We start from the raw sequence: 25,058 nt of genomic DNA, 5'->3' as shown, positions 1-25,058 counted from the left end.
AAGTTAAAAGTTCAATTGTGTGTTTTCACAAGAAAAAGGAAAAAAAGAAAACATCAAGGATAAGGAAAATCATTAGCAAACTGAAAACGTCATCCTGCAGTTGAAAGCTGGAGTCAGAATATATTTGGAATCAGAGCTTTGTTTCACTTTAGTGATGCTGAATTTCCATTTCAGCTGTTTTACTTAATCACCACAAAAATAAGGTGTACAGCTTAGATCAGGGATAAGGAACGAAAGTTTGGCACAAGTGATGCAAGAATTACCAAGTGCTTGAACAGTCAAATGCTCTGTCTCTGCTGCCTCACTGCAAGGTGTTTTTATCATGCCCTCTTCCACTGTGACCAGGAGCCTTGAAGAAATGAGTCATATTTAGATGGAGAATTAATACCAATTTGAAAATAAAACACATCAAGTAGGTATTTTATGTCCGTGAATGTACCTCATACTCCTCTCTCAACAGTTTTAGAAAGTATCAATTTATTTCACATACATGTATTTACATTGGAGGAAATTCACAACACTGAAAATACAACATTTACACATTCACAGATGTACAGTTTTGCACGCTCTCCCCTGTTAAGATCTTTTCTATCTTTGCAATAACGACAGCATCAATTCTCAGCAGATCAAAAAACTGGTCGGGGTGGTGGTTTTTAAGCAGCATCATTCTCTGTAAGTGGTGGTTATATACTTCAAGCTATTAGATGGCAGGTCATTTCACTGAAGAAAATGCCTCTTGCGTGGCATTCGCATAAGCTTCTATAAATCATAAGCATATAGGTTTATCTATTTCTGTTTTACCATGCTATCAGTGATCCTTATATAGAGTTCAGTTATCCTTGTAGTAGTTATTAAAGTTGATTCGCAGTAGGAAGTCCTCCAAATGTGGTTGGTATCCTCTATTTACAAGCTTTGTTACCACTGGAAGAAAAACAAAACCAAAAACTAAAATAAGCTTCAACTAAGATTAGTGTTCTAAAGTCATCCTTGACAGTAGCTGTGCATTTTAACTTAAAAAAAAAAAAGCAGCCTAATGCAGAAATCTGGAAACAAATGTCTTATTTTTGCATGAGAAAGGCTCAGTATCTCTTTCTGGAATTACAGAGTATTTCAAATAAGATGGAAGAGAAGGATTATGTGTCAGATCTAAGCGAAGCTGTGAAATTCTAATACAGAAATGCTTTCTCAAGTTGATTTCACAGTAAGATGGTATGTTATCATAATGCCAACTGACCAGGAAGCCTGTTTAGGTCCTCTGGTGACCTCTGTGAAAGAAGCAGCTCTGCTGAAGTTTTCTTGAGCAAGGTCCGTTGTGAGAAAGAAAAAACCAAAGAGAAATTCCTGGGACAAACCCCTCAGTCTCTATGAATGAACAAACCGACTGCTCTAAACATCCTTAGTAGCATGAGAAAAAAGGCAAGAGAAACTCCCTAAGCTCATAACCATCCCATGCACTAGTACGAAGGGAATGAGCAAGCAGCATTAACATGCAAGGAGGAAGGGGGAGTGTATAGTTAGAAGTCAGGGCCTGAGCCAAAGCCATTGAAGTCCAGACTACTTTGTATTGGCTTTCAATGGATTCTGGATCAACCCATTGTGAAAGAGAGCATTCTACAGTAGGTGGTGACTGAAGGGACAAGTGTAGAGGAACAAGCACACATTTCTTTTGTAGTGCTTAATGAAGAGGGTGTAAAGAACTAGGTCACTCAGCAATTTTTCCTTACGGAATGGTCTATTAATCTCTGTCCGTGAAGCAACCATAGATCTCGTAGTAAGGGCTTAGGTGGCTCCCAGAGGTGTTCTGACTTCCTGTAGAATTTGGAAGCAGCCATTCTAACTCATCCTGAAATACCTGGGTTTGGTCCTTTGACACCACTTTTGGACACCCTTAAAGAATAAAAAGGGCAGCTCATTTCCTGAAGAATACAGTCTGACTAGAAAATATTCTAGAAAAATAGATCTAAGGAAAAAAAGTTGCTCTTCCTTCAGGAGTTAAGGGATTCCTAAAAAAACCCAAACAAACCCAAACCCCAGGAACCACCTTTGTACTCAGGGGAGGGATAAAGTAACTTCTACTATAAACACAAGCAAGATCTGAAAGAGAAATGGGAAGAAAAGACAGATGAACCATTTCTTCACATTATAGGCTAAGCTGACAGGGAGAAGAACTTTTATCATGTTAAAGGAAAGAACATTTTGCAAATGATCTGTGCAGTTGAAGAACACTTCCCTGGAGCATTGGATATAAGCTCCACCTAGTGTTAGGAGGCTCTCTGAGCTTTAGGCCAACAGGGGAATCAGAATTTTCAAATCTCGTAACAATGGTAATACTCAACTAATGCAGGTATGTCTAAAGTTACTTCCAAGTGGTATCTAACTAGCTCTCATTGCGGCCAATAAAAAGTTCCAGAACTCAATTCCAGAGAAAAGAAAAATGTAAGCACATACATAGAGCTAAATACCAAATACTTATTTTGCAAATTAGCAAAAACTTATGGTCAGTTTTGGGGTATCTGTTAGATTTCTTGTGTGGGCATTTTAACTGATGGATATGCAGATCTTTGCAACCCACGATAATGCAGTTTTCATCTGGGAACTACATTTTCTAACACAGGCTAAGTACAGACATCTTCCTACTTTTACGTTATACTTCCAAAACCTCTTTGTAATTTTTTCAGTTGTCAGTCGACTTTTTCTTCTATCATCTAGTATGTAAGCAATTTCTTACCTTTGAACAAGAAGTGGGAGTAATACTTGAAGGTGTTGTAGGACTGCTGCATCAGCCCAAAGTTGGGGTGAACAGCCATTTGCTTCCCTGCGTCGAAGCTCCATGACTGGGAGATGAGCTGGCTGCGGAACTTCAAAATGAGGCTGAAGATGCTATGGATAATGTTCATCACGGGGGCAGCCTTCTCTGTCAACAGACCCCTGACAGAACAAGAGCAGCTTTAGAAATGTAGTTGACAATTTATTGGTTGTAGGAAGAAAAATACAAAGGGCTGACAATCCTTTAGGTTTCCTCTTTAAGTGCTTTTAAAAATAAATCTACAAGACTGCAGTCAAATGTAATGGTGATTTTAAAATAGGTGCCTAAACCTAACATAATTTGCTTGCACTTCCAAGAAACTGATATTTGTATTGATGTATCTGATTTCTAGAATCACATCTGCAGTTGCAAAAGAGATTACATTTAAGAACATTATCATGCTCTGAGTTTCTTTAAACTGTAATCCCCTCTCATCCCATCACCTGGTATCCAAACAGCAGCCATAGCCAAGTTTTTTATTAAAACTGAAAAGGAGAGACATGAAAGGGCAGATTTCTCTTCTTGTTTATAATTTCTGTTCTTTATCATCTCTTCTCCCTCCATCTCCCCACTTTATGACTCCAGTTTATACTGTTTAAGAAAAAAACCAAATAAACCCAGTCTTCTCTCCTCTTACTCACACCACCTTTCTGCCTCAGATACAGTAACCAAAGGGCTAAGAGCTTGTAATTCCTAAAAGCGAGATGACTCTTGCACTGTTCATAAATCTAGACAGAGGCATCAGGTCACATATGTTCCTTCAAAGTCCAGTCCTGGTCACTGCACATACATTAATGTATAAAATGTATTAATGTATAAAAGAAGCATTTTACAATCCTTGAGAGAGGCCTGCTTGTGCTCACTACTCATGCTGAATGAAAGATCGTTCATTTACAAAGGCCATGACAAGGATGGGATGAAAGAAAACCAGAACTGTGCCACGTGTGCCCTTGGTCTTCAGGTCAGAGCTGTCCTGAGCGGACTCGAAGCTTGCAGAGGGAGGGTGAACAGGAGCTGGAAGCAAATCCAAGGACTCTGGGGAAATGAAGAGGATGGGGAGCTGAGGAAAAGCATCAAAGCATGGACCTCGTAACGTGCCATTAAGTTTGTTTCCCTTACTTAAACTTTCCTATGTAAAGACTAGTTAGAATGTCAGGTAGAAGTCACTTTTGCACAAATAGGTTAGGCTAGACTGGCAGCTCCATTAACTTAAATATATGAAGCAAAAATAAGTATGGTAGCTTGCCTGAAGATTGCTTTGTTGAGGTATTCAGCGTGTGTTCTGTGAATTTCTTCCAGGTTGCCTACAGAAGACAGTTTGTTTCCAAATTCACACCACGTAACATGAAGAATTTGATTGGCAATGTAACCTTGAATAACTTTCACAAAATGCTGCATTTCATGTTTATACAGCTGGAGCTGTCGGAACTGAACAGAATTTGATGCACTACTCACTAAAGCTGAAAACAAAAACAGAAATATATTATCATCAGCACCCATGGAGACTAAAATCAGATTTTTAAAGGAATGAAGGTTTCTGTCAGTAGAGTTTGTTTAAAATGCCAAGAAAGTTTCTTTAAAAACTGTGGCTCTTGAAGTTTGACATGACTGTTCATAAGCAATTGTCTAGCGCAGGGTGCTAAAAGCATTTTAAACAGGATGCTCTCTAGTTCACTCATTACACTTACCAGTGCGTTTTAAGTGAAACCAAACATCCTTGAGAGTCCACACCATGTGCTTCAGCTGAAGCAAAAAGGAGAAGATCTTGTTGTATTTATTCATGCAGCTCTCAGTAATGACAATGTTCAGAGGCCAGTCAACCTAACAGAAAGAACAGTGCTGATCATACTACATTTCTGTGTGAGAAATTAGAAGAATATTTCAGATATTTCAGGGCCATACAAATTAATATAAGTATTTTAATAATGTAATGCAATGGCCAGGCTCAATAAATCCTGTAATTTACATTACACAATTTTTTAGGTATTCCATTATTAAGAACGTATTCACTCTACCATGGTACACAAGAACCATGGTATAATTGCAGTGCTACAACCTTTCTCCGTGCTTTCTTACCTTGTACCTTAGCTCTAAGCAACTCAGAGCATCAGGCGTGTTGGGCTTGAACACTTCTGGAAGGTACTTGAGGGCAAAAGAAAGATTGGAAGCAAGCTGGGTGTCACCATGAAGACTGTACTGTAGGGCTTTATTTAGGATAGAATTAAGTACCAGTGGATTCAGTAATTCACCAGGTGTTTGTCCTGATCCAAGCTAGGGGTTAAAAAACAAAAATCCTAATTACACAGTATTAATAAAGAGTCTTGCCTCCTGAACACAGGTGAATTAAAGCAGAATGGTAAAGCGGTGACAATCCTGCCTTGCTGCACCATTCTGACTGGAAGTTTCTACTTCTGCCGTAGGGATGCGCAACAGCATAAGAAGCAATTTCTGAACCATTTGCTGTTCACAGCATGAAGGTAATCCCATTCCTGTGATGATTTATTTTGCTGTGTTAGACTGCAGCTTGCTGTGGTTCAGGAGCTGGTACACATCCCTACTGCAGGGATACAGTCTTCCCGCTTTAGCAGGGCAGGAAGCCAGCGACAGGACTGGTATTATCTTCCTGACTCCAATCTGCCTGTCTCATCAACCCAGCACCCTCAGAGCTTTACAAATAAAGGCACTCATCGAGTCTAAATCCCCAAGTGCTTTCCCTAGTTGGGTCTAAAGCATTCTTAGGATTCATGGAAATGCATCAACTATCCTACAGCCAGGTATCTCCACTGGCCACCACTTACATTAACCTGGGCTGTCCCTCCTACCTTGCTGTCTTCCTCACAAACACAGGGGTAAGTAATGAAAATACTGTCTCATCAGACGGCCCAGTGCTCTCTTCAGATGCCCTCCCCTCTGCTCTATAGGGTATTTGAGGTAAGAGTAGGTATTTTGCAACACAGGCCATTCCACTGGATTTCAGCAAATGGCAACAGGCTCTCCCAGCCTTGCTGCCAGCAGATGGGAGGGGACAGAGCGACAGGGCAGCAGTTTTCACAGAAAAAAGTGAAATACCGTTCCATGACTGCGTATCTGTCAAAGTTTGAAATTATTATTCTCAATGTGCCAAATCCTTATACTCTCTCTACTACTGGGATTAGCAGTAGAAAATACTACTCTCTTCCTTGGGATTTCCTTGGGCATTGCCATCCCTTCCAAGCAAACACCTTCTTTTGCCTCAGCCCGTACATTAATGGAGTTCCTTGCTACAAGACTTCCCGACATGGCACAAAAGAGGAAAACAGCACAAGCCCGGATTCTAATTCACACCATTCCCTCATTCTCATTCAAATTAATCCAGAGGTGCCAAGCTAAAGCAGACAACCCATAAACAAGGGTTAAGACAACACAGCAAATACCTTCTCAAACAACAGGTCGCTGAGTGACTGAGCAAACTCCCCATCTTCCATTAACAAAAAGTGTCTCAGTGCTTCAAAATGCTTCTCCACATTCAGTTCCACAAAGTAGTAATCAACTATTGCTTTGTTCACAAGAGAGACGCTAAGAATAAAAAACACAGAAAAGGTATTCTTACAAGCAACTCCTTCTTTACTGTTAACATTCAGCTGTGGCTACAACAGATTAATGCTCCAGTACTTAACTCTGATATCCAAGGCAGGATGATATTCAAATAAACCAAAAAAAAAAAAAAAGAGACAAAAGAAATCTTCATCCAGAATATATCAGAATTAAAACCTATCACTTCATATAACTCGGTTTTGAACAGTACTGTGGAAGTATTTTAAGACTGGCTACATACAATGATTTTTAGAACACGCTGCTGGGCCTGGAGCAACATTTTACCAATGCCTTCTCTTATCTCTGTCACCTACACAAACAGATTAAGAAAGAGTATTAAATCCCTGAGAAGAATATGCTAATTGGTAAAGCTCTGACACTAGATATTGAGGGCAGGTCTATACTAAAGTGTAGTAGCATATACTATACAGTGTAGGCATTCAAGCTAGCTCTAAATAATTTAACTTGCTGAGTTCTGCCAGCTCACAACTCAGACTTGCTTACTTTGCTTTGCTAAATACATGAATCTGTATACAGATCGTGCTGGTGGCCAATCTGGACGTTTAAAACTAAGATAATTACATCTTTCTACACTGCACCAAACTTTGCATATAGCATACTCACAGTTAGTAAATGGAAATCCAAACTTACAAGAAAGTAGATTCCAGAACACTTCAATACATCTGTGAGTACATGTTTCCATGACAGAAGCTAATCTTGTACAGAGTAACAAAAAATTTTCTTTAAAACACCATTAGATATACTAATAAAATGCTCCAACATATACGCAGTTTCCCTGTATATTCCAGAAGTAAGAACAGCTTCTATGTAACTTCAAAACAGCCTTGAAGCTGGAGTTCCCACAGAAACATAAAATATATCCTTATCAAGACACATGAGCTTTCACACAATTAAAAGATTTTTCTTTTTTCCCCTTTATCTTTGATCTGCCAAATAAAAACTAACACAAGCATTATAAATAATACAGCTTCTTTTAAAAAAAAAACCAAGGCAACCAATGGTGTTAAAACTACTGCTGCAAAATCCACGAGCCTAGGAGCAAACGCTTCCCTCCAAGCCCTTGTATTTCAAATAGACCTTCAAATTTTTAATTTATACATAAAAATATAAGTTTATGTTACTATTTATAATGTAAATCTGAACTTTTTAGTCAGTAATGGACCATCCACTGAATCATTTCCGGGAGCAAAGAGAAAATTAAAGAGAACGGATTTATGTGCAATTCTTGTCTCGAAAAAGAACTAATAAAGAACATGACATTAATTGCTATATTATGGAGTCACTATTTCTACCATACTCACTGAGATACAAGTGGAGCAGTAATAGAACGCTTCATCAGCACTGGCAGAGATAAGAGCTCGCTCAGCTGTACAGCCGTTTCATCTGTTGCTGACTGTACCACAGGATCCACGGGAAAAGTGTACGATCTTGGTATCACATGATGCAAGAGATGGGAAACTGGCAGTTCTGCTAAATTTCAAAATATATAAACATTGTATGTTATTATATTTAAGCAATTTGATAATCTGTTTCTATTAAACTCTACAAACCCCTCTAGGTTAGAAAATCATAATGTGGCAAAATGTATTTCTCATCTTTGAAGCAAATTGTTTGGCTACTGCAGATCATAGTATTGGTAATTTACTGGTAATTCTGGTATTTTTTCTGGCACTCAGCTTTCTTGCTCAAGTTTACCACATCTTCTATTAATTTATGGTTCCAACAGTTCTACTCACACATCAAATCATAACTGTCTTGATATTTTTCAATACAATACTGATCCGACAAGGCTTTCAAATAAGCTTGTTCTTTCTTCCACGTATCTTCCTCTCCCCCTTCCTCCTCCTTAGGCTTGGGAGCATTAGCTTCAGACAATAAGGTTTTCTGAGTCACAGTATCTTGTGGAATTGCTTTTTCAGGTTCTTCTGCCTAAAAACAACAAATGGACAAATTTTATGAGAGATGCTGGCTTTGTCTACTCACACTTGATGTGTTTTTACCGGTAACTGACTGGTTGTTCCAACTGAAAATAAAAGACCTTACTGACCTGTACTTGTCTGACATGTAAAAATGATATGGTATTACAGTGACTACTAGATCAGGACAGAAACTTAGTACCTTAACTACCAGTCTGTTTAATCCTTTGAAGGAAAAGGAAGTCTTCTCAACAAATACTTTGTTTCTTACCTGTAAGTTCTGTGAGGAATCTGGAGAAGGGTCCTTGTTGACCACATCTGCAATTACTGTAATTGCAAGTAAATTAAAGAAAGCATGTACTTAGACCTGCATGTAATACATAGTTCATACTTCAGATCTGCTCCCAAAGTTCTTAAAATTTTCTCTATAGACTATCACAGAAAAAAACACCCCAGTAACAGTCCCTCCCCATAGTCCCACCCAGGTAGTTTTATGCACATTCTCTACTTGAGATCACACAAGGTCCTGTTTCATGAAGTTTCAGACCGGGATTTTTTTAATGCTCTGTTTCTTGCATATAGGAGACAAGATTAAGCTCAAATTCTTTCCTCTGAATTCTAAGTGTCCAAAAAGTTATGCAAGGAATTAAGTAGTAAGTACCCATTTGGAAAATAAACATTTATAGTGACTTTCATGAGCCCTTAAACAAATACTGACCAAATAAACTTAATTTTATTTTACCTTCTTGTTTCTCTTCCATTGTATTTTCTTTTTTGTCATCTTTAATATTACCATCAGGAAAGACTGGAACACTGTCAAATGACTCTGACTGTGGTAAAGTCTTCTCCTGAACTTGTGATGTTTTTGCTTCCTTTCTGCTCCCTTCAGCTGGAGGTAATTCTTCACTGTACAGAAGTGTCTGAACTGTGGAGTCACATGAAGGACCCGAAATGATTTTACGATGAGGTATTGGATCATCTTCTGTAGATGGGGCCCACTTTCCTATTTGGATGCTTGACTGGGATGCGTGACCAAACGGGCTCCAACGAGATTTAAAAGGCTCTGTGTCTGAAACCAGTTCTCCAATTTTGATGTGTGACTGTGAAGCATGCCCATGGACGTTCCAACGAGGTCTAGCTGAAACTACCTCTGACACGTTTTCACCAATCTTGATATTGGCATCAGATGCATGACCATGGATGTTCCATCGAGGCCTTGTAGGAGCTACATTTGACACATACTCTCCAATCTTAATATTGGCTTCCGAAGCATGCCCATGAATGTTCCACCTAGGCCTTGAGGGCTCTACCTCTGAAGCATATTCCCCAATTTTAATATGAGCTTCAGAAACATGCCCATGAATATTCCATCGGGGTCGGCTGGGTTCAACTTCAGAAGTATAGCTGCTGATTTTTATATGGGAGTCTGAAGAATGCCCGTAAGGACTTGAACGTGGCTGGTAAGTGTCCACATGAGGTACATATTCTCCCACTCTAATGCTGGCATCAGATGCATGTCCATGAATATTCCACCGAGGCCTTCTGTACTCCACATCAAATACCTTTTCTCCAACTCTCACATGTCCCTGCCAAGCTGCAGATGGTCTGAGAACTGTATTAAAATCATACTCATTTTGCTGATGCAATGCTGCATTGTCTTCTCCTTCCAGTGCTCCTCTCAAGACAGGCTGATTTTCACTTACTTGAGAAGTCTCAGAAAGATCCGAACTAATATTTCGGAATGCTTCATCTAGCAAAGATCCTTGTATGCTAACACCAACAGGCTGTTCTTCTTGTGGCTTTGATAAGAAATCTTCTATATTCACATTGGATTCAGGCACGGAATCAGCACTGTACAGAGGACTGCATGCTTTCTCTGAACTCTGGAGACTGCTTTCAGATCCTGCTGCTTCAGGCTGAAAATGCTGATCAGCGTGATTATTTGTCGGCTCTGGCACGGGCGGTGCTTCGTCAGCAGAAGTAGCACATTCCAGCCCAGGCTCAGGTTCTTTTCTGCCAACTGTCTCATCAGATTGCAGAGGTTTCACAGAAGACACCTAAAAAAGAAATAATTATTACACTGCAGGGCTAGTCACATAATCAAGCTACTTATTAGGGCACCACTTTATTACAAGTAAGATTTAACGTTTTCCAATTTTTCAGATGTACTACAAATAATGTGATAACTACTCACCCTGCTGTTACAGTGAACCTTGTGTTTACCAAAGTGAAATGAACCATGAAATGAACTCCCTTGAGGGAAACTTGGAAGAGCAAACTGGAGTTTATGTAAAAAAATAAACTCACCTCTGAATGTGGACCTTTCACAACAGGGTTTTTGTCTAAAGCCAACTGGCACTGATTATAAGGAATAATATCTAATTTTCTCCTGTAGTTTCCATCTGGAAGTTTTTCAAGCATTTCCTATGAGTAAAAATGACCAAACCAGAAGTCTTTAAGTACCAAGCACCAAATTTTCTAAATCACATTTCTTAAATCTTTTCAGAAGATACCTCGATGCGTTTTTGATCTTCCAATAGAAACTTAAGACGGGCTGTTTCCAACTTGTGTCGCTGGATTTTCCATAACGCTCTTTGTTCCCTACGGGCTGCATCATCAGAAAGTTTGCTATAATGGTCAATTAATTCCTGCCTAAATGAAGGTAAAAGTAAAGCAAAGTTATAGATTTTTTCATACTGATTTTCATCTTCTTATCTAAAGAGTAAGACCTTTCAGCACTTCAGAACTGAGAAGCAATTTTTTAAAAGCAGAAGCCAGAGGCTTCAATCACAGACAATAAACAGGCAGAGAAAACGGGACTGTATTCTTAGTCAATATGTATTTCTATAACTATTCTTAGTAGGTCACTTACTTATCTTAAGTATTTTTAGATATAACAGAAGAAAGTAAAATACAACTAGATGCACAATAAAAGCAATTCAAATAATTACCAATATAACTCCTCCGTCTGCTTTTTCCTTCTGCTTTGACATATACATAACCATTTTTGCTGTGAGCTCAGCTTTTAATGTAGTTATTTTTTTCCCTGAAATTCTGATCATAATAAAAAACATACTGGATAGGGTCGGCACAAATCGGTGGGTCCCAGATTTTTGGGCCACTAACCATTTCTAAATCACAAAATTGCTCATAGATTACCAAAAATCCTTACATCCACTCTTTAACTGCAAACATTACCTTATAGAGTAATGTCTGAGAACTGCTAGAACCATAAATTTTAACATACAATAATTTTTCCTGAGGTCTTTATGATGGTTTTGGAGTATCTAAGTTTTGGGTGACTACTCAGATATGTTTACCTTGCCTTCTTTTCCAGTTCTTCTTCTAAAGCTTTCAGTCTTTTTTCTCTCTCTCGGAGCTCTCGGGCATAGCTGAAATCATCATCAATCTCCTCTTGCTTTATTGCAAGGCGACGCTGCATAAATATTTAACACTTTTAAAAGCCACTCTCGGTACCAGCTGTAACACACACATCTGCAAGAAGTTCTTGTTTATACCCCATGAGCCATTCATTCAACTTTAGTACAATGAATCAAGACAACCTTTCAATTATTTGCCTAAGAAACACAGTTGGCCTTTAGAAACACACACAGAAATACCTCTTGGTCTTTTGCGAATTGCTCTTTCAGTTTCTGAAACTGTTCCCGTTTCTTTGCATCCAAAGCCATTCGTTCTGATATTTGTCGATCTGTATTAAAATAAAGATATTGTTACTTTACATTAACAAACCCACTAGAAACACATGTAACACCACCACAACTTACCATTAATGGCTTTTAGCACTTTGCTAACAGTTTCTCGAGCATGAACAATTAATTCTTGTTTGGCTATTTCCATGCGCAAATCCTAAAAAAAAAACCCAAACAAACAAAAACACAGGCAGGATTATTTTCTATTATTTTAGATTTGCAAATACACTGTTGCAAGGAGAGGTGCACGCTTTATAATGCTTATTAATCTGTGATTACTGTACAGAAGTATGAATAAAGCAATTAACTAAATGGAAAGTCTATTAAATATTGAAAGTTAATACTCCAGACCTTACAACAAACCAGATCCATCTGATACATACACTGTATTGATGGCATCTGAAAGACAGAAGTCTCTTTACAACTATAAGAGTTCTGAAAAAAACAATTAGCTATGCGAATTACAAAAAAGATTCCTATCTGGTTACTAATTAGTTTATCACCTTTTTTAAATTAGAATCTAACAATCTTTTCAGTAGGAGGGCAAATCTGCTGCTGCAAAGAACTAAGATGGAAATCCAAAACTCATTTAATGCATGGCAACAAATGACACCACACCACCTGTACTTTTAAAAGCTACATTAAATAAGTTTATTTGCTGTGGTAACAATTCAAACAGCAATTGACCAATGAAAAAATTCTCACAAAAAATTACAATTATTTCAAAATTATAACAAAAATGAAAAATGAGTATTAAAAAAATGTCACAACAATAAAGTCTTTATTCTTTTATTCATTTACCTTTTCCTCCTTGCTTATGGAACTGTATCGGGCAATTCTTTCCATTCGACCTACATACACTGCACAATCTCTCTCTATTTCTTTTAGTTCCTCAAGCGAAAAAATAACTGAAATCCGGGGAACAGGTATATCTGACCAACAAATATAATGCTGAAAAATGAGAAAAATGAGAAATTTCCTTTTAAATACATTTCTTTAATTATAAAATGTTAGATTATGAACTCACATTATGGGTTTTTTTAATTTAATTTTTAGCAATGCTTCAAGGTACTGAAAAAGGATCTAAAATTTTTATTAATATCATTGGGTTTAGCATTTGTATCATTCAAAGTAGCGAACAGAGGTGTAACGTTCCAGAACTTGGATCACGGGTCAAATTCTCAGGGTCCCCTCTTTCCCACTGAATTGGAGAGGAATCTAAAATCTGATACATACATTTATACTAGTCATGTTCTAAATGCCTAAAGTTTTGCTTTTCTGAATATCCAAATTAACTGAGCCTGAGTAACTCAGTGCATCTCTCCTGTCAAAAGCTAAGTTTTGCTCACCTATATCCCCCACTGATCCCCACTTAATAGGAACTGTCTGGAACACAACTAACACACACCTACAGGAAGAGCTCTACACAGGACATACATAACTCAAAAATATGACCAGTACACATCACAGAGTTCCTGTTCTCTAAGCTAAGTATCTGAGGTCTTTCTTTTTCACCCCAGCATTCCTAAATCTCTGAAGCTGTTCCATGTAGTACAGAAAACAGGTAAGTGAGCTTTAAAAATATTTAAAAAAAGAGCACACAAACATGGTCACACTGGATTCCCCAGTCTACTGGTAAAAGCCAGAAGATGGGATGCCCAGAGCTGTGTTCCTGGGACTATGTTTAGCCTAAGCAGAGGGAAGAGTCAGCTGTTTAGGACATTATCACAGAAAGGGATGAAATGCGACAGGCACACTCACACAGATGGAAGAGGATTGAACCCGAGTGCCCCACATCCTGGGGGAAGGTTCTATCTATTAAGATACTGTATTACTGACTGATAAAACTGTAATTTATAATGGAAATACTGGCTGACACTGTTTTATAAAAAGCCCAGTACTACTGGCACACCTGAGTCATGTTTTGAGAATGCTTATCAGAACAGACTCAGGAGAACTAGCAGAGGGTCATCTCATTTGAGACATTAGGCTTATGCCTGATAGCAGGTATCTGACACTGAGCTGCTCAGCTGTGTCAAGACCAGGCAGCTCTGATCTTAAAGAGAGCACTAGTCACTTAGGAAAGAGCACCTATAGACTACACACACCTCTGTGGTTGTTTCAACTGTTAGACATATACAGAGAAGAGGGAAGGCACAAAGTAGTTTAACGTGTTTTTCTTATCAAGGACAAGACTCGTTCTGCAAAATATGAATAAACAGCACTATTTAAGCACTTCTTGGAAATGTAGTGATAGAGCTGAAACACAAGAGCTATGCAGGAATGAATCAAGACCTGGTAAGTGAGGCATCTTTAAACCAGCAGTGTGAGTTGTGTGAAAAATGGAAGGCACTTGTTTGGAAGCCTGTAACATTTCTGCTTTCAATACAAAGGAAAAGAAGAAATACAGCATATGCATTGGATACGATAAATTTGATGCTGTTAAAAATTTTGTATTTCTGCAGCGAAGTGTTCACAATTAGAGTGGATAATCAGCTCACGCATATCTGAAAGCAAGTAACTCCCTTTCATGAATCAACATCCTACTTAAGCAATACCAGTTTTCAATAAGGGAGCAAACTTGCTAAAAACCTAGAAACTTGGTCTAGAGAGACATGATTTTCTCAATGTAAAGAAAGGAACCAAACCAAAACTTACCCGAGGACAGCACAATTTCAGCAAGTTTATGGTTTTCCCACATATGTATACATCATTAGCAATATGTTTAAGAAATACAGGGACACAATCTTCTACTTCTTTTGAAATCAAAACGTAACCATGAGTCCAGTAATGTTTATCTACATATCAAACAAAAAGACGAAAGTATATATTTTAATTATTTAATTAACAGCACAAACTACATACATTAGAAATGCTCCATATACATACTGTACCTCTGAAACAAAGATAATCCTCATTCACCTGGATCATAAATTCTCCATAAACATCTCTAAATACACCACTGTATACCCAATCGTAGATAAATCTAAAAAAAAAAAATATAATTGTACAATATTGAAAATCAATCCTCTTGCCTTCTCAACTTTATTAAAGCCAAACAGTAAGTATATTCTTTAACACATCAAAACACACAAACTATTGGCAGAATAAAAAACAGCAATTAAGTGCTGTCACACTGATGTTTAAAGATACACACAGGATTGTGTCTCTACATTTTTCTTAAATGATCTTTATATAGAACATTTCAGTGATAATTAGTTAAGATGAAAGAACATTGCCCTAATTAAAACAACCTTTTTATTTCTGTATATTAGTTTACCAAGTATATATTAAAATTTTCTAGAAATCTTTGCAGCACATCAAAAGCATAGGGTCAGATAAGCAGGAAGGATTTATTTTAAAGAGAGGAAACTTAGGCAGGGAGAAACTGAGAGAGTATAAAACAAAGATGCAAGACCAAGCACTTTTTCCCCAGACCTAGAGACATTTTTAATATACACGCAAAAATATTTTGGAATATTTATTCATGCTTCTCCATATGTCCTCTCTGTGAAACCAAACTTTTGAAGAAATAATAAAATACAGTTATCTGAAGCTATAGATAAAAAGACTCAAATCAGCTTGAAGCTAATCTTTTCTTTTCTTACTAGCTGCAATACTAACACTGTTTCTAGACGTTGGGTCAGTGTAACAAACAGGAAGCATTTAGGACAGGAAGCACTGTCCAATTTTAAGGTTGTAAGACGTTAAGACCTTTTGAAGTGTTAAACCTGATGTTTCTATGATTTATTTGAGCAACAACTTCTATTATTTGATTTCTTTCAGGTTAATAAATGAGTGGGATAACACTTTCTGCAGATAATGGACAGGACAGCCCTGATGTACGACTGATGTTCTGATAGAGGCCTGCAACAAATTTAGGAGTCAATGCTTTAAGTATCCCATACTAGTAAGCATACTTTCATATATTTTAGGTTCCCTGTGATGCCATGACATCCTGCCCTTTGTATTTCAGAAACCTGACTGCCTTCTGTAAATTGCAGGGCAGGAGCTGTGAAGATATTTCAATGAGTCTTCTGGTAAATCTGAAATTAAATTTCTCCAAAGAACATTTTGTGTAGAAGAAAGAAAAAACAAGAAGGGTGGCCATGCGAGGAATCTTAAATTTAGAGCATTTTGACAGATTTTGGTTTTCTCTCTCTAGGATCACTACATCTATGAAGCATCACTGTAAACTGATGATGGACTAAAACCCCTATAAATAGCTATTTAAAAAAATTTAGCGTCTCTTCAAAGTCTATAAACTAAGGATTTCCAAATTGATATGCACTGCTTAACAAAACTGTTGCAATCCAAGGAACTCTACTTCCTATTGTTAGTTACATCTACTTAATGAACAACAGATTTTTTTTTTTTACTTTTTGCCCACAAGAAAAAGAGAGTGGAAATAAGCACGAACTTCCCCACTTTGTGCAACACCAAGAGAAACCTGTTAGTTGCCAGTTTCAGGACTTTACTACAGGTATGAAAAGAAAAAAAATAGAAGTTTATCTGAGTCTTATGAATTTCCAGTACCAGCAGCAAGAAGGAAGTCTTATTTACATGTATTTATTTCCCAATCTAGTCACATACAAAACCCTTACGTTGTTACTGAGCTGGAGCAGAGAAGGAAAGGATTCAGCAAAATGAATTAATTTTAATACATATTTTGCAGATAAAGACACGTCTAATATTTTCTCTGAAGATGTTAAAAGCCATTTTTAAATTAGTGGAGTTACTCACTAGATTACTAATTCAGAAACTGCTCTTAAACACAGTTATGCAGAGAACAATATGGACGCACCTTGTGTATGGTTCACAGCTTGTCTTCAACAAAGACAGAAGAACTGGATAATGCTCATTGCTGCAGTTGTTGAGAGCCTCTTTGTACAGATATGAAAGCAATTTAACACCCTAAAAAATTGGAAAATGTTCTAATATTAGGGAACAAACTTCACTACAACTTTAATAACAAAAGACTCATAAATGCACAGCTGTACATGTTTCACTAGACACAGAAGGCACGATTGTTCAGCCCAGAGAAGAGAAGGCTCCAAGGAGACCTTATAGCGCCTTCCAATACCTAAAGGGGGCCTACAGGAGAGATGGGGAGGGACTATTTATCAGGGAGTGGAGCGATAGGACGAGGGGTAATGATTTTAAACTGAAGGAGGGGAAATTTAGATTAGATACTAGGAAGAAATTCTTTACTGTGAGGGTGGTGAGGCACTGGAACAGGTTGCCCAAAGAAGTTGCGGATGCCCCATCCCTGGAAGTGTTCAGGGACAGGCTGGATGGGGCTTTGAGCAAACTGGTCTAGTGGAAGGTGTCCCTGCCCACGGCATGGGCGTTGGAACTGGAAGATCTTTAAGGTCCCTTCCAACCTCCAAACTACTCTATGATTCTGTGATTCACTTCCTCTAGCTATCTGCAGTTAAGATCACTTTATCTGAGCTAGTTACCTCAAGCTCACGTTATAGTCGCTGGAGGGAAACAGGTATTTTTAGGGTTGGATTCATTTAACTTGCTACAAACATCTCCTTTAGAATGCAGTGAAATGCACTGCAAGGCTTATTTTGGGTCCTTTGTTTACTTTAGGAATTGAAAACACAGGACCAAATTCCAAATTTTAAAATATCTGGAGGAGGATCCTGGCACTGTAACTGGAGGTCCAAGGTCACATCTTTGGTAACAGAGACACTAAATATTTCATGTAAAATCCTACCTAATTTTGAATAATATTAACATTGTAACCCAAACAAAACAAAAACATCAAATTAATTATCACCGTGGGAAATGAAGCACCAGCTCCACCACTGACCCCCAGCGTTGTTGTTCCTATGCCACAAAGTTCAGCTAAATACCTAAAAAACAGTATTAAAAGATATGTAACAATTTCAACCAGAAGTCTCTGAGATCACAGTAATAAACTTTGCTAAAGCTGAACATCACACAACAACCCTACTGTATCAGCTGAATGGTAACAGGGATAACAAAGAAATTGAATATAAAAACTTCACGTTTTCCCTAGAATCTTCTGGATATAAAGAAATCTTTCTGCTAAAATAGAGGAAAAATACTGAAAGACTATGTAAGAATGCCTGTGTAATATTGTCTCTTTTAGTATATTTGAAGAAAGATCACATTTTTTTCTGCTATGAAAGGCTTAAACGTTTAATATTATTCTCTTACCTCAACTGACGACCTAATTTTCTGAAGAGAAAGCTGATCGTTAGGAGACTTAAAGTAGGAGGTGTTGACAAAACACAGGCTCGGTAATATTGCAGATACTTTCTCAGCCCACTTGTGAATGCCTAGTATCAACAGAAAATAAAAATCTTCCTGTTAAAGCTGTTAATAACCTATCTACGTCTCACATCAATTGCATCAGCATGAAAACAAACTTTTTACCAAAATAATTTGCGTACAGGTAAGAGGGACTCGTATGCCAAAGTAAGGGGAAAGTGAGAGTCCATGCCACTCCAGATACTCAAATTAGCCAGGTGACTCCTCTATACTCTTTACCCATCCGATGCGTGGAGCCTGTACCCACACACAGTATCATAAATTATCTCGGTTCAGCTTCATTGAATTGCCCTTTGAGGAGCTCCTCATTCTCCAAAAGCTATAATATGCACCTATGGAAACCTGTTTCCTTACTTTCATGCCTAAATTGGACACTGGAAAAAACTCGTCTAGAACTTTTTCTATCAAGACAAGGAGAGAGACCTTCTTATTCAACTTCTGTTAACATTGCTGTAAATCTAATCTTCAGAAAGAATACATTTTGATAACCAATCCTAACTTCATTCTATGCATTAGGAAGAGATGAAATCACTTGATATTACACAGTGTACGTACAGTTCAGCATAATAAACGCAGGACTGAAAGGGAAAATTTGCACTTGTGAACTGAGAAAAAATTATTAAAGCTATTAAATGTCATATTTCCCTATTTCAGTTTTTATTTTTTTAAAATATATGTATACACATACTGTACTAAGAAATTTCTTGTATTTTAATTTTATACATCAATGTATAAATATGTAATGTTTTTAAAACATCTAAAAATGATATTACTCTAGTCTTCAATAGAACAACATGACTAAACAGATCACACTTCAGGTAATGAAGACCTTTTACCACGTTTCAGTGCAAGCAAGCCCTTTGCACCCAGAGCTGTGATCTAAACAAAGCTGCACTGTTCATTGCTGACCTGGGATGAGCATTACACTTCAAATGCTTTGCAGTTTTGCAGAATGAAGAAATTTCAGCTTTACATGAAATCAAGATTACCTTCTCCACCTAAGATAATTGGCCATTAAATCTAGATGCCTTAATCCAATTGTTTTACCTGAAACACAAGTCCTTTGCTGTATGAAGAATCTAAAACTGGCTGAAGAGAAAAACGACTTAGTCGTGTGTAATAGGTTCCATACTCTGCAACTTCCGAGAGCAGGTTGTGCATTGTCTCTGGTGAAGTTCCAGATACATATACCCCCTCCTTTATCACAAATGTCTGAGCAGCCTAAAAAGATATAGGAAGGAAAAAAAAAAAAAAAAAAAAAGGCCAGATTAAAGTATTTCATAGCTGTATTCTGATTTAAAATAGCAAATTTTTACACACAAAAATAACAGCAGACAAAATTTTTCAGTTTAGATACTCTGGTGACTGAGACTATATAGCTAGGACAGTGTGATAAACTTATTAAATTGTAGCAAAAATTCAGGAGTGTGAATAGTATTTTCAAATATACAGAATAAGACTCATTATCTAATTCCTTAAAGAAAATCCAGTCTACAAAACTATTTGCACATCTATTTTCAAGTATTCATAAACCTATTTTCACTTAGACTACTACAAATACTCCTAGCCTGTTGCAATAACATCATTATTGCAATATATTGCCATTAGGTCACACTCAACTTTTTATCAGTATCCACAACTGCAAGATCTCAAGAGAAATAAATGTACTGAAGAGGAAACCTCTACAAAGAAAGAAAGAAAAAGACACAACCAAGTGCAGTTAAAAATCTTCCATACCTGATTGAGTGAAAATGTAGTGGATACCACACCAATGAGGACATTCAAGACATCCTTAACCAGTTCAGGTTCTTTCATTAGCACAAGCTGTGGAAGCTGAAGTACAGTACTACTGAACAGTTGCAATTCCCCTTCTCGAAGTTTGTAAAATTTGTCAAAAGCTTCTCTCCCGGCTTCAGTAAGATACGGTTCCTCTTTTTTACCAGGTGGGCTGTGTCAGAGTAAACACAACATTACAAGGTGATTGAAGGTGAAAAGAAGGAAATGGATCTCCTAAAGAAATAAAGGCATTTCAGAATTTTACACAGCCAGTATTGACCACAGAAAAAGCTACTAGCAGTGTAGCACATTGTCAAGGGACTGTGCATTCCGTCAATGAAACTCTAGCCCAAACTCAGTACAGTGAAGAAATAGGTAGATAATTTGAACATCAGTTCAGAGACCAAAACCTTGACAGAGAATGACTAGCTTCTTTTGTGGCCTTCCCTGATGCAGTTTTCACATTAGGAAAATGAGGTCAATGTATACCAGGTTTCCAGGGTCCATGACTTGCATAATGACTTATATTAACACATTTTAGCTCTTCCCAGTGAGGATTACTATCCCCACCAAAATTCTTCAAAAAATTCTGAATTCTAGTAGGTGTCAGGCATATGGTCTATATTTGTCTCTAAAGATCCCTACCATCTAAATGGCAGCAAGAAAAACTGTCTTTTACTAGGAACAAAGCCAGGGTGTGCTACAGTGGCTTTGAAAAATCAGATCAGGGAATTTCTGACTTTCTCAGCTTCTCAGGCTCAGAGCTGAAAAAAAATGTGTAACACTACAACAGACATGCCGCTAGATTATTACTTAAAATTACAGAAATCATACAGAGCAGTTTCTCCAAGAATCTGGCACACCACTATTCATCAAGAATGTAAGGAAGATACCTGCCTTTTTTTTTTTCCTTCCATTTTGGGGAAGCTAAGAAGCTTTAACAAGGCTATATAGAGCCTTCTCTCAGGAGATGCATCTTCTGCTCAACAGCCAAAAGAACTACAAGTCTAGCTACACCATCAAGAAGTCTGTTATAACAATTTCTGATTTGGTTACAGAGAAGGAAAAGGAATATACTGCTGTACAATACTGGGAGATGTGGGTTTAATTATTCTAGTGCTCTACAACTACCACTTTCTCTTTTGATACTGAAAACATGGAAACATTTTACACTGAGATAAATTGTATAGTGCATTAGAAGTCAGATGAGTTAGAAAAATGTTGCATTTCACACAAACAGCAAGTGCTCCCATAATCCCTTCAGTGTTTTTGACAGAGAGGATTTTGTTTTATCTCTTCCTGTGAAACAGCTGCAATCTAAGAACTAGACCTTTATTCCTTACTCAATCATTAATGCAGTAGATTGAATTCTGTGAATTAAATATGAATGTTTCACTATTTATACTAAGGTCACTTGGATCTAAGATGACATGCACCTTCATACATTTGCATATGATGCATAGCAAGTTTGCCAGTAACATCAGACACATACTATCCAATTCTTTCCCAACATCTTCGTTTGCTGGGTCCATACGTAAGCACTGCATCCCACAAGTCTATGTCTGGAGTCATACTCGGCTCTGACTGAGAATCAGGAGTCAGATTGGATGCTGACTGGAATCCCTCATCTTCTGACTGGTCTATACTTTGGGGAACCTGTCAGAGAGAGTTCAAATATTATGCATGAAAACATTTTACTGAAGTAACGTGCTAATAAGGAAGATGCTATCATTCGTGATCAAGTGACTCTACAAACTCACCCTGTGCTGTCCACCCTCCCTTTATATCTATTTTCAGTTTTTCCTGTAAGCACTCTTTTCATTTGCTAAGTCTCTATGGGTATTAATGCCTAAAGATAAAAGAACAACCACCATCAAAATAATATACTAAGTTTGTTGGTGTTAAACTTGAAACTTACTCCTTTGGTAAGCGTATAGTTCCACGAACTGACACGCTGAGGTTTGGATATTCAACAATATGTAACACTAATAAAATCATACTGCTCAGTATTTCATTTGGGCACATGATCCAGGCCCTAATTCTTCTAATTTGTAAACATTTTGTTAAGTGTGACTAACACAGTTTGTTTCCTTATGCTTATTCATATGCAGAAAATCTGCAGGTGTCCAAACAGTGTATATGCCGTATCCTCAACTCCCACTCAACAGGAGTTGTATGTGCAGAATAGTATTCAATTTTAGTAAAAGACAATCACACTCACATACAAAGCAGCATGTTCTTCAAAAAAATTGCAAATTTTCCAGTCTGATGGAGAGAGTACAGCACTTACTCAGAAAGGTTCTGCCTCCCCTAAGTTACAACTTACATCCATATACGCACATTGAACAGCACAGGCATTTTCTCTTTTAACGTGTCTACCTTCAAGTTTCAATTAAGACCCTAAGTTAAAGGAACAGCAGGAGCTAGCCATATGTTAAGTAGAGGGAATAAAATGAAGATTAGAAGTACAGAAGTATAAAAAAAACCTACCAGACACAGTAAAAATGTAAAGAAAGAAAAAAAAGCCCAACTTTATCTAGTACCGAGTGAGAATACAACATAGCAAAAATAAACAGAATGGACAGCAAAAAGGGGAAAAAAAGACATAGCAGAAACTGTATACACTGAAAAGGCAACAGGACAGTGGGAATTAGGAGACTCAATGAAATATAATAGCCAAAAAAAATGTTTTAAGATACAACAAGCCAAGAAGAAAATACAACAAGTTAGGTAATGTAATCTGAACAGCAGAACACAGACGTTCAGACAGGAACACTTACGCAGCCAGGCTGAACAGTCACAAGTAAGCAACAACGCAAAGGGGATCAATTACAAAGCAAGCAAAAATGCAAGCAAAAGACTGCGAGGGTGGGGAGGGCACAGATACAGCTGATGGCTTAACTTCATAACGCCTATGGCCACATGAAGGTTTTGTACACAGTTATAGGACAAGATCAAGGTTTTTGTTATCATAAAACTCTGTATGCAAAAAGCTTATATGCTTCTTGGCAAAGGATCCCTGCTCCATCTTACATTCCAACACTGTATGCTTCTATTACAAATTAAACCACTACCTATATTTTAAACTATAGTTTTGAAGTGGCATACTGAGAGCATGCAGGCATTCTTAAGTCCAAAACAAATGACACCATACTTTAATTGCAAGTCCAGACAAATCTGCATTGTCAGGCACTGGTGGTAAATCCAACTTGATGTCCATATCATAGGTACGGCTGTGGACAAGAGCACCGAAGAGCGAGACCCTCGTTTCTTTCTCAAACTTGTCACCAGCTGGATAGTTCTGTGAGAACATGCCTATGGCTGGGAGTCCAGTGCCAGGTGCAGCCTCCATTATCTGGAGCGTCTTTTGAATTGCGTCGTTGAACTGACACTCTTCGTTGGTTATGAGAGACTGTATATCAGCTTCAAATACACTTACATCATAATAATCATAACCCTGATATTTGACATTTCTCCCAACATATTTGTTGTTCAGAAAATAGTCCTTTTTTTGTGGTACAAGCTGAGGAGGACCTGTTCCAGCAAGCTGTACTAAGAGATCTAAGACAGAATTAACTTCAGTAAACGGCAAGCATTCCATTGTTTCCAGTTCCTCCACAAGATTCTCCAGCCTATCCGCTTGAGCACCTAGGCCACCGACTCTCAAGTTGAAAGACAGCATCAAAATTTTGTTTTTCACTGGAAGCCTGGAAACATTTGATTGCAGTTTACGGGCCTCGTCTTGAAAAAGATTTATGAACAGGGCATTATAAGCAACCCTCTTCAGGTTTTGCTTAGCCCTTCTCTTGCTGATCTTCCGCCTGCCCAGGTGGACCTTCCATGGCAAACCTGCCAAGTGCGCTTCACACAAATCATTGAACAACTGCGTAATGCTCTCCATTTCTGATCAAACTGTCAGGTTACAGCAGGCACAGTCTGGGTCTCCGGTCTCATGTGACAACCTGAAAAATACCAGGAAAAGGAATAAACACTTGTAACATGTATGAGAAACTGATGAGTGTGCTTCAACTTAAAGTGAGACAGGCCAAAATGAGAGAGAAAACTGACCTAGCACATTATTTAGGATGTGAGCTATAAAAATAACACTATGACTTTCATGACAAGCAAAGTGATGGTGGTGCAAGCTTAATTCCAGACACCCGATTTTGCTCAGCAGATTGACATAGAACACAGACGGTTGTCCTGATCTAACAGAGGATACCTGCGGGAACACCTCCAAAAGCTTCACCGCTCCCGCTCTTCTCAGGAGACCCCGCGCCACCTGCCTCCCGCCTGCCCAGCGCCCTCGGCAGAAGCCACGGGACCACTGCGGAGCGCGGGAGACGCGGGCAAGAAGAGGCGGGCGCTGATGGTGACAGGCAGCGCAGGGCTGGCCTGCGCGACACCGGCCATCCCCGCGGCGGCTCTGAAGCACCCACCGAAAAGGTGCGGGGGATGCCGGCACCACCCCGGCGGCGGGGGATCCCTATGGGTCAAGCTGGGCCCACCCCTTCCACCCCCCGAAACGCCCTCCAGCCCCTCCTCACCCCCAGAGCAGGGCCCGCCGACACCATCCCCTGCACAGCCCTGCCGCCCCGGGCCCCGTCCACGCTTCTCCCGCCGTACCTGGGGCGGCTCCCCGGGGGCCGGCGGGAGCAGAACGCCGCCGCCGCCTCCGCCTCCTTCCCTCAGCGCCGCGCGCGGCGCCGCCGACGTCACCCCAGCGCGACGGGCGGCGGCGCGGGGAGAAGGGGCGGCGGGGTCCTGGGGCCTCGCGGCCGCCCGGCCCCGCTGTCGGTGCCTGCTCCCGCCTTGGGAAGGGCGGCGGCGTACCCGGTCCGTGACACGGCGTGGCCCCGCGGGCCTGGGTGCCTCCCTCCCCTGTCTGCCGGCGGGCCCTGCCGCATCCCCCCCCCCCCCCACGCTGCGGTAACGGCGCGTCGCCGGGCC

At 38.9% G+C, this 25,058-nt stretch overlaps 1 protein-coding gene across 1 annotated transcript; it reads right to left on the bottom strand.

The window, feature by feature from the left end:
* Nucleotides 1–464: 464 nt before the first annotated feature.
* On the bottom strand, nt 465–24,798 carry TUBGCP6 (tubulin gamma complex component 6). The gene is made up of 26 exons (XM_074168095.1): nt 24,735–24,798; nt 23,263–24,070; nt 21,601–21,764; nt 20,070–20,280; nt 19,380–19,553; nt 18,219–18,340; nt 17,815–17,890; nt 16,831–16,940; nt 14,921–15,012; nt 14,685–14,824; nt 12,828–12,977; nt 12,102–12,183; nt 11,937–12,025; nt 11,637–11,752; nt 10,830–10,968; nt 10,624–10,740; nt 9,059–10,373; nt 8,588–8,643; nt 8,137–8,329; nt 7,702–7,870; nt 6,220–6,361; nt 4,883–5,077; nt 4,495–4,627; nt 4,053–4,266; nt 2,729–2,928; nt 465–921 (listed from the first exon to the last, which is right to left on the bottom strand). The coding sequence occupies exons 2-26, from the start codon at nt 24,007–24,009 to the stop codon at nt 830–832; spliced, it is 5,238 nt and encodes a 1,745-aa protein (XP_074024196.1). The 5' UTR covers nt 24,010–24,070; nt 24,735–24,798; the 3' UTR covers nt 465–829.
* Nucleotides 24,799–25,058: the final 260 nt, after the last annotated feature.

Source organism: Numenius arquata, chromosome 2 (assembly GCF_964106895.1).
Source record: "Numenius arquata chromosome 2, bNumArq3.hap1.1, whole genome shotgun sequence".
Taxonomy (NCBI): Eukaryota; Metazoa; Chordata; class Aves; order Charadriiformes; family Scolopacidae; genus Numenius; species Numenius arquata.
The sequence above is the reverse complement of the archived record's forward strand: the minus strand, read 5'-3'. Positions and strand labels throughout refer to the sequence as shown.

Bases quoted from the DNA above. Each gene is read 5' to 3' on its own strand.
- TUBGCP6 (XM_074168095.1), bottom strand. From the start codon at position 24,009: ATGGAGAGCATTACGCAGTTGTTCAATGATTTGTGTGAAGCGCACTTG. The intron at 16,941-17,814 runs GTGATAATTAAT...CCAATTTTTTAG, and splicing joins CTGGTGCTTCATTTCCCACG to GGTGTTAAATTGCTTTCATA. The intron at 6,362-7,701 runs GTGAGTATGGTA...TTTTATTCTTAG, and splicing joins ACTGCTCCACTTGTATCTCA to CGTCTCTCTTGTGAACAAAG.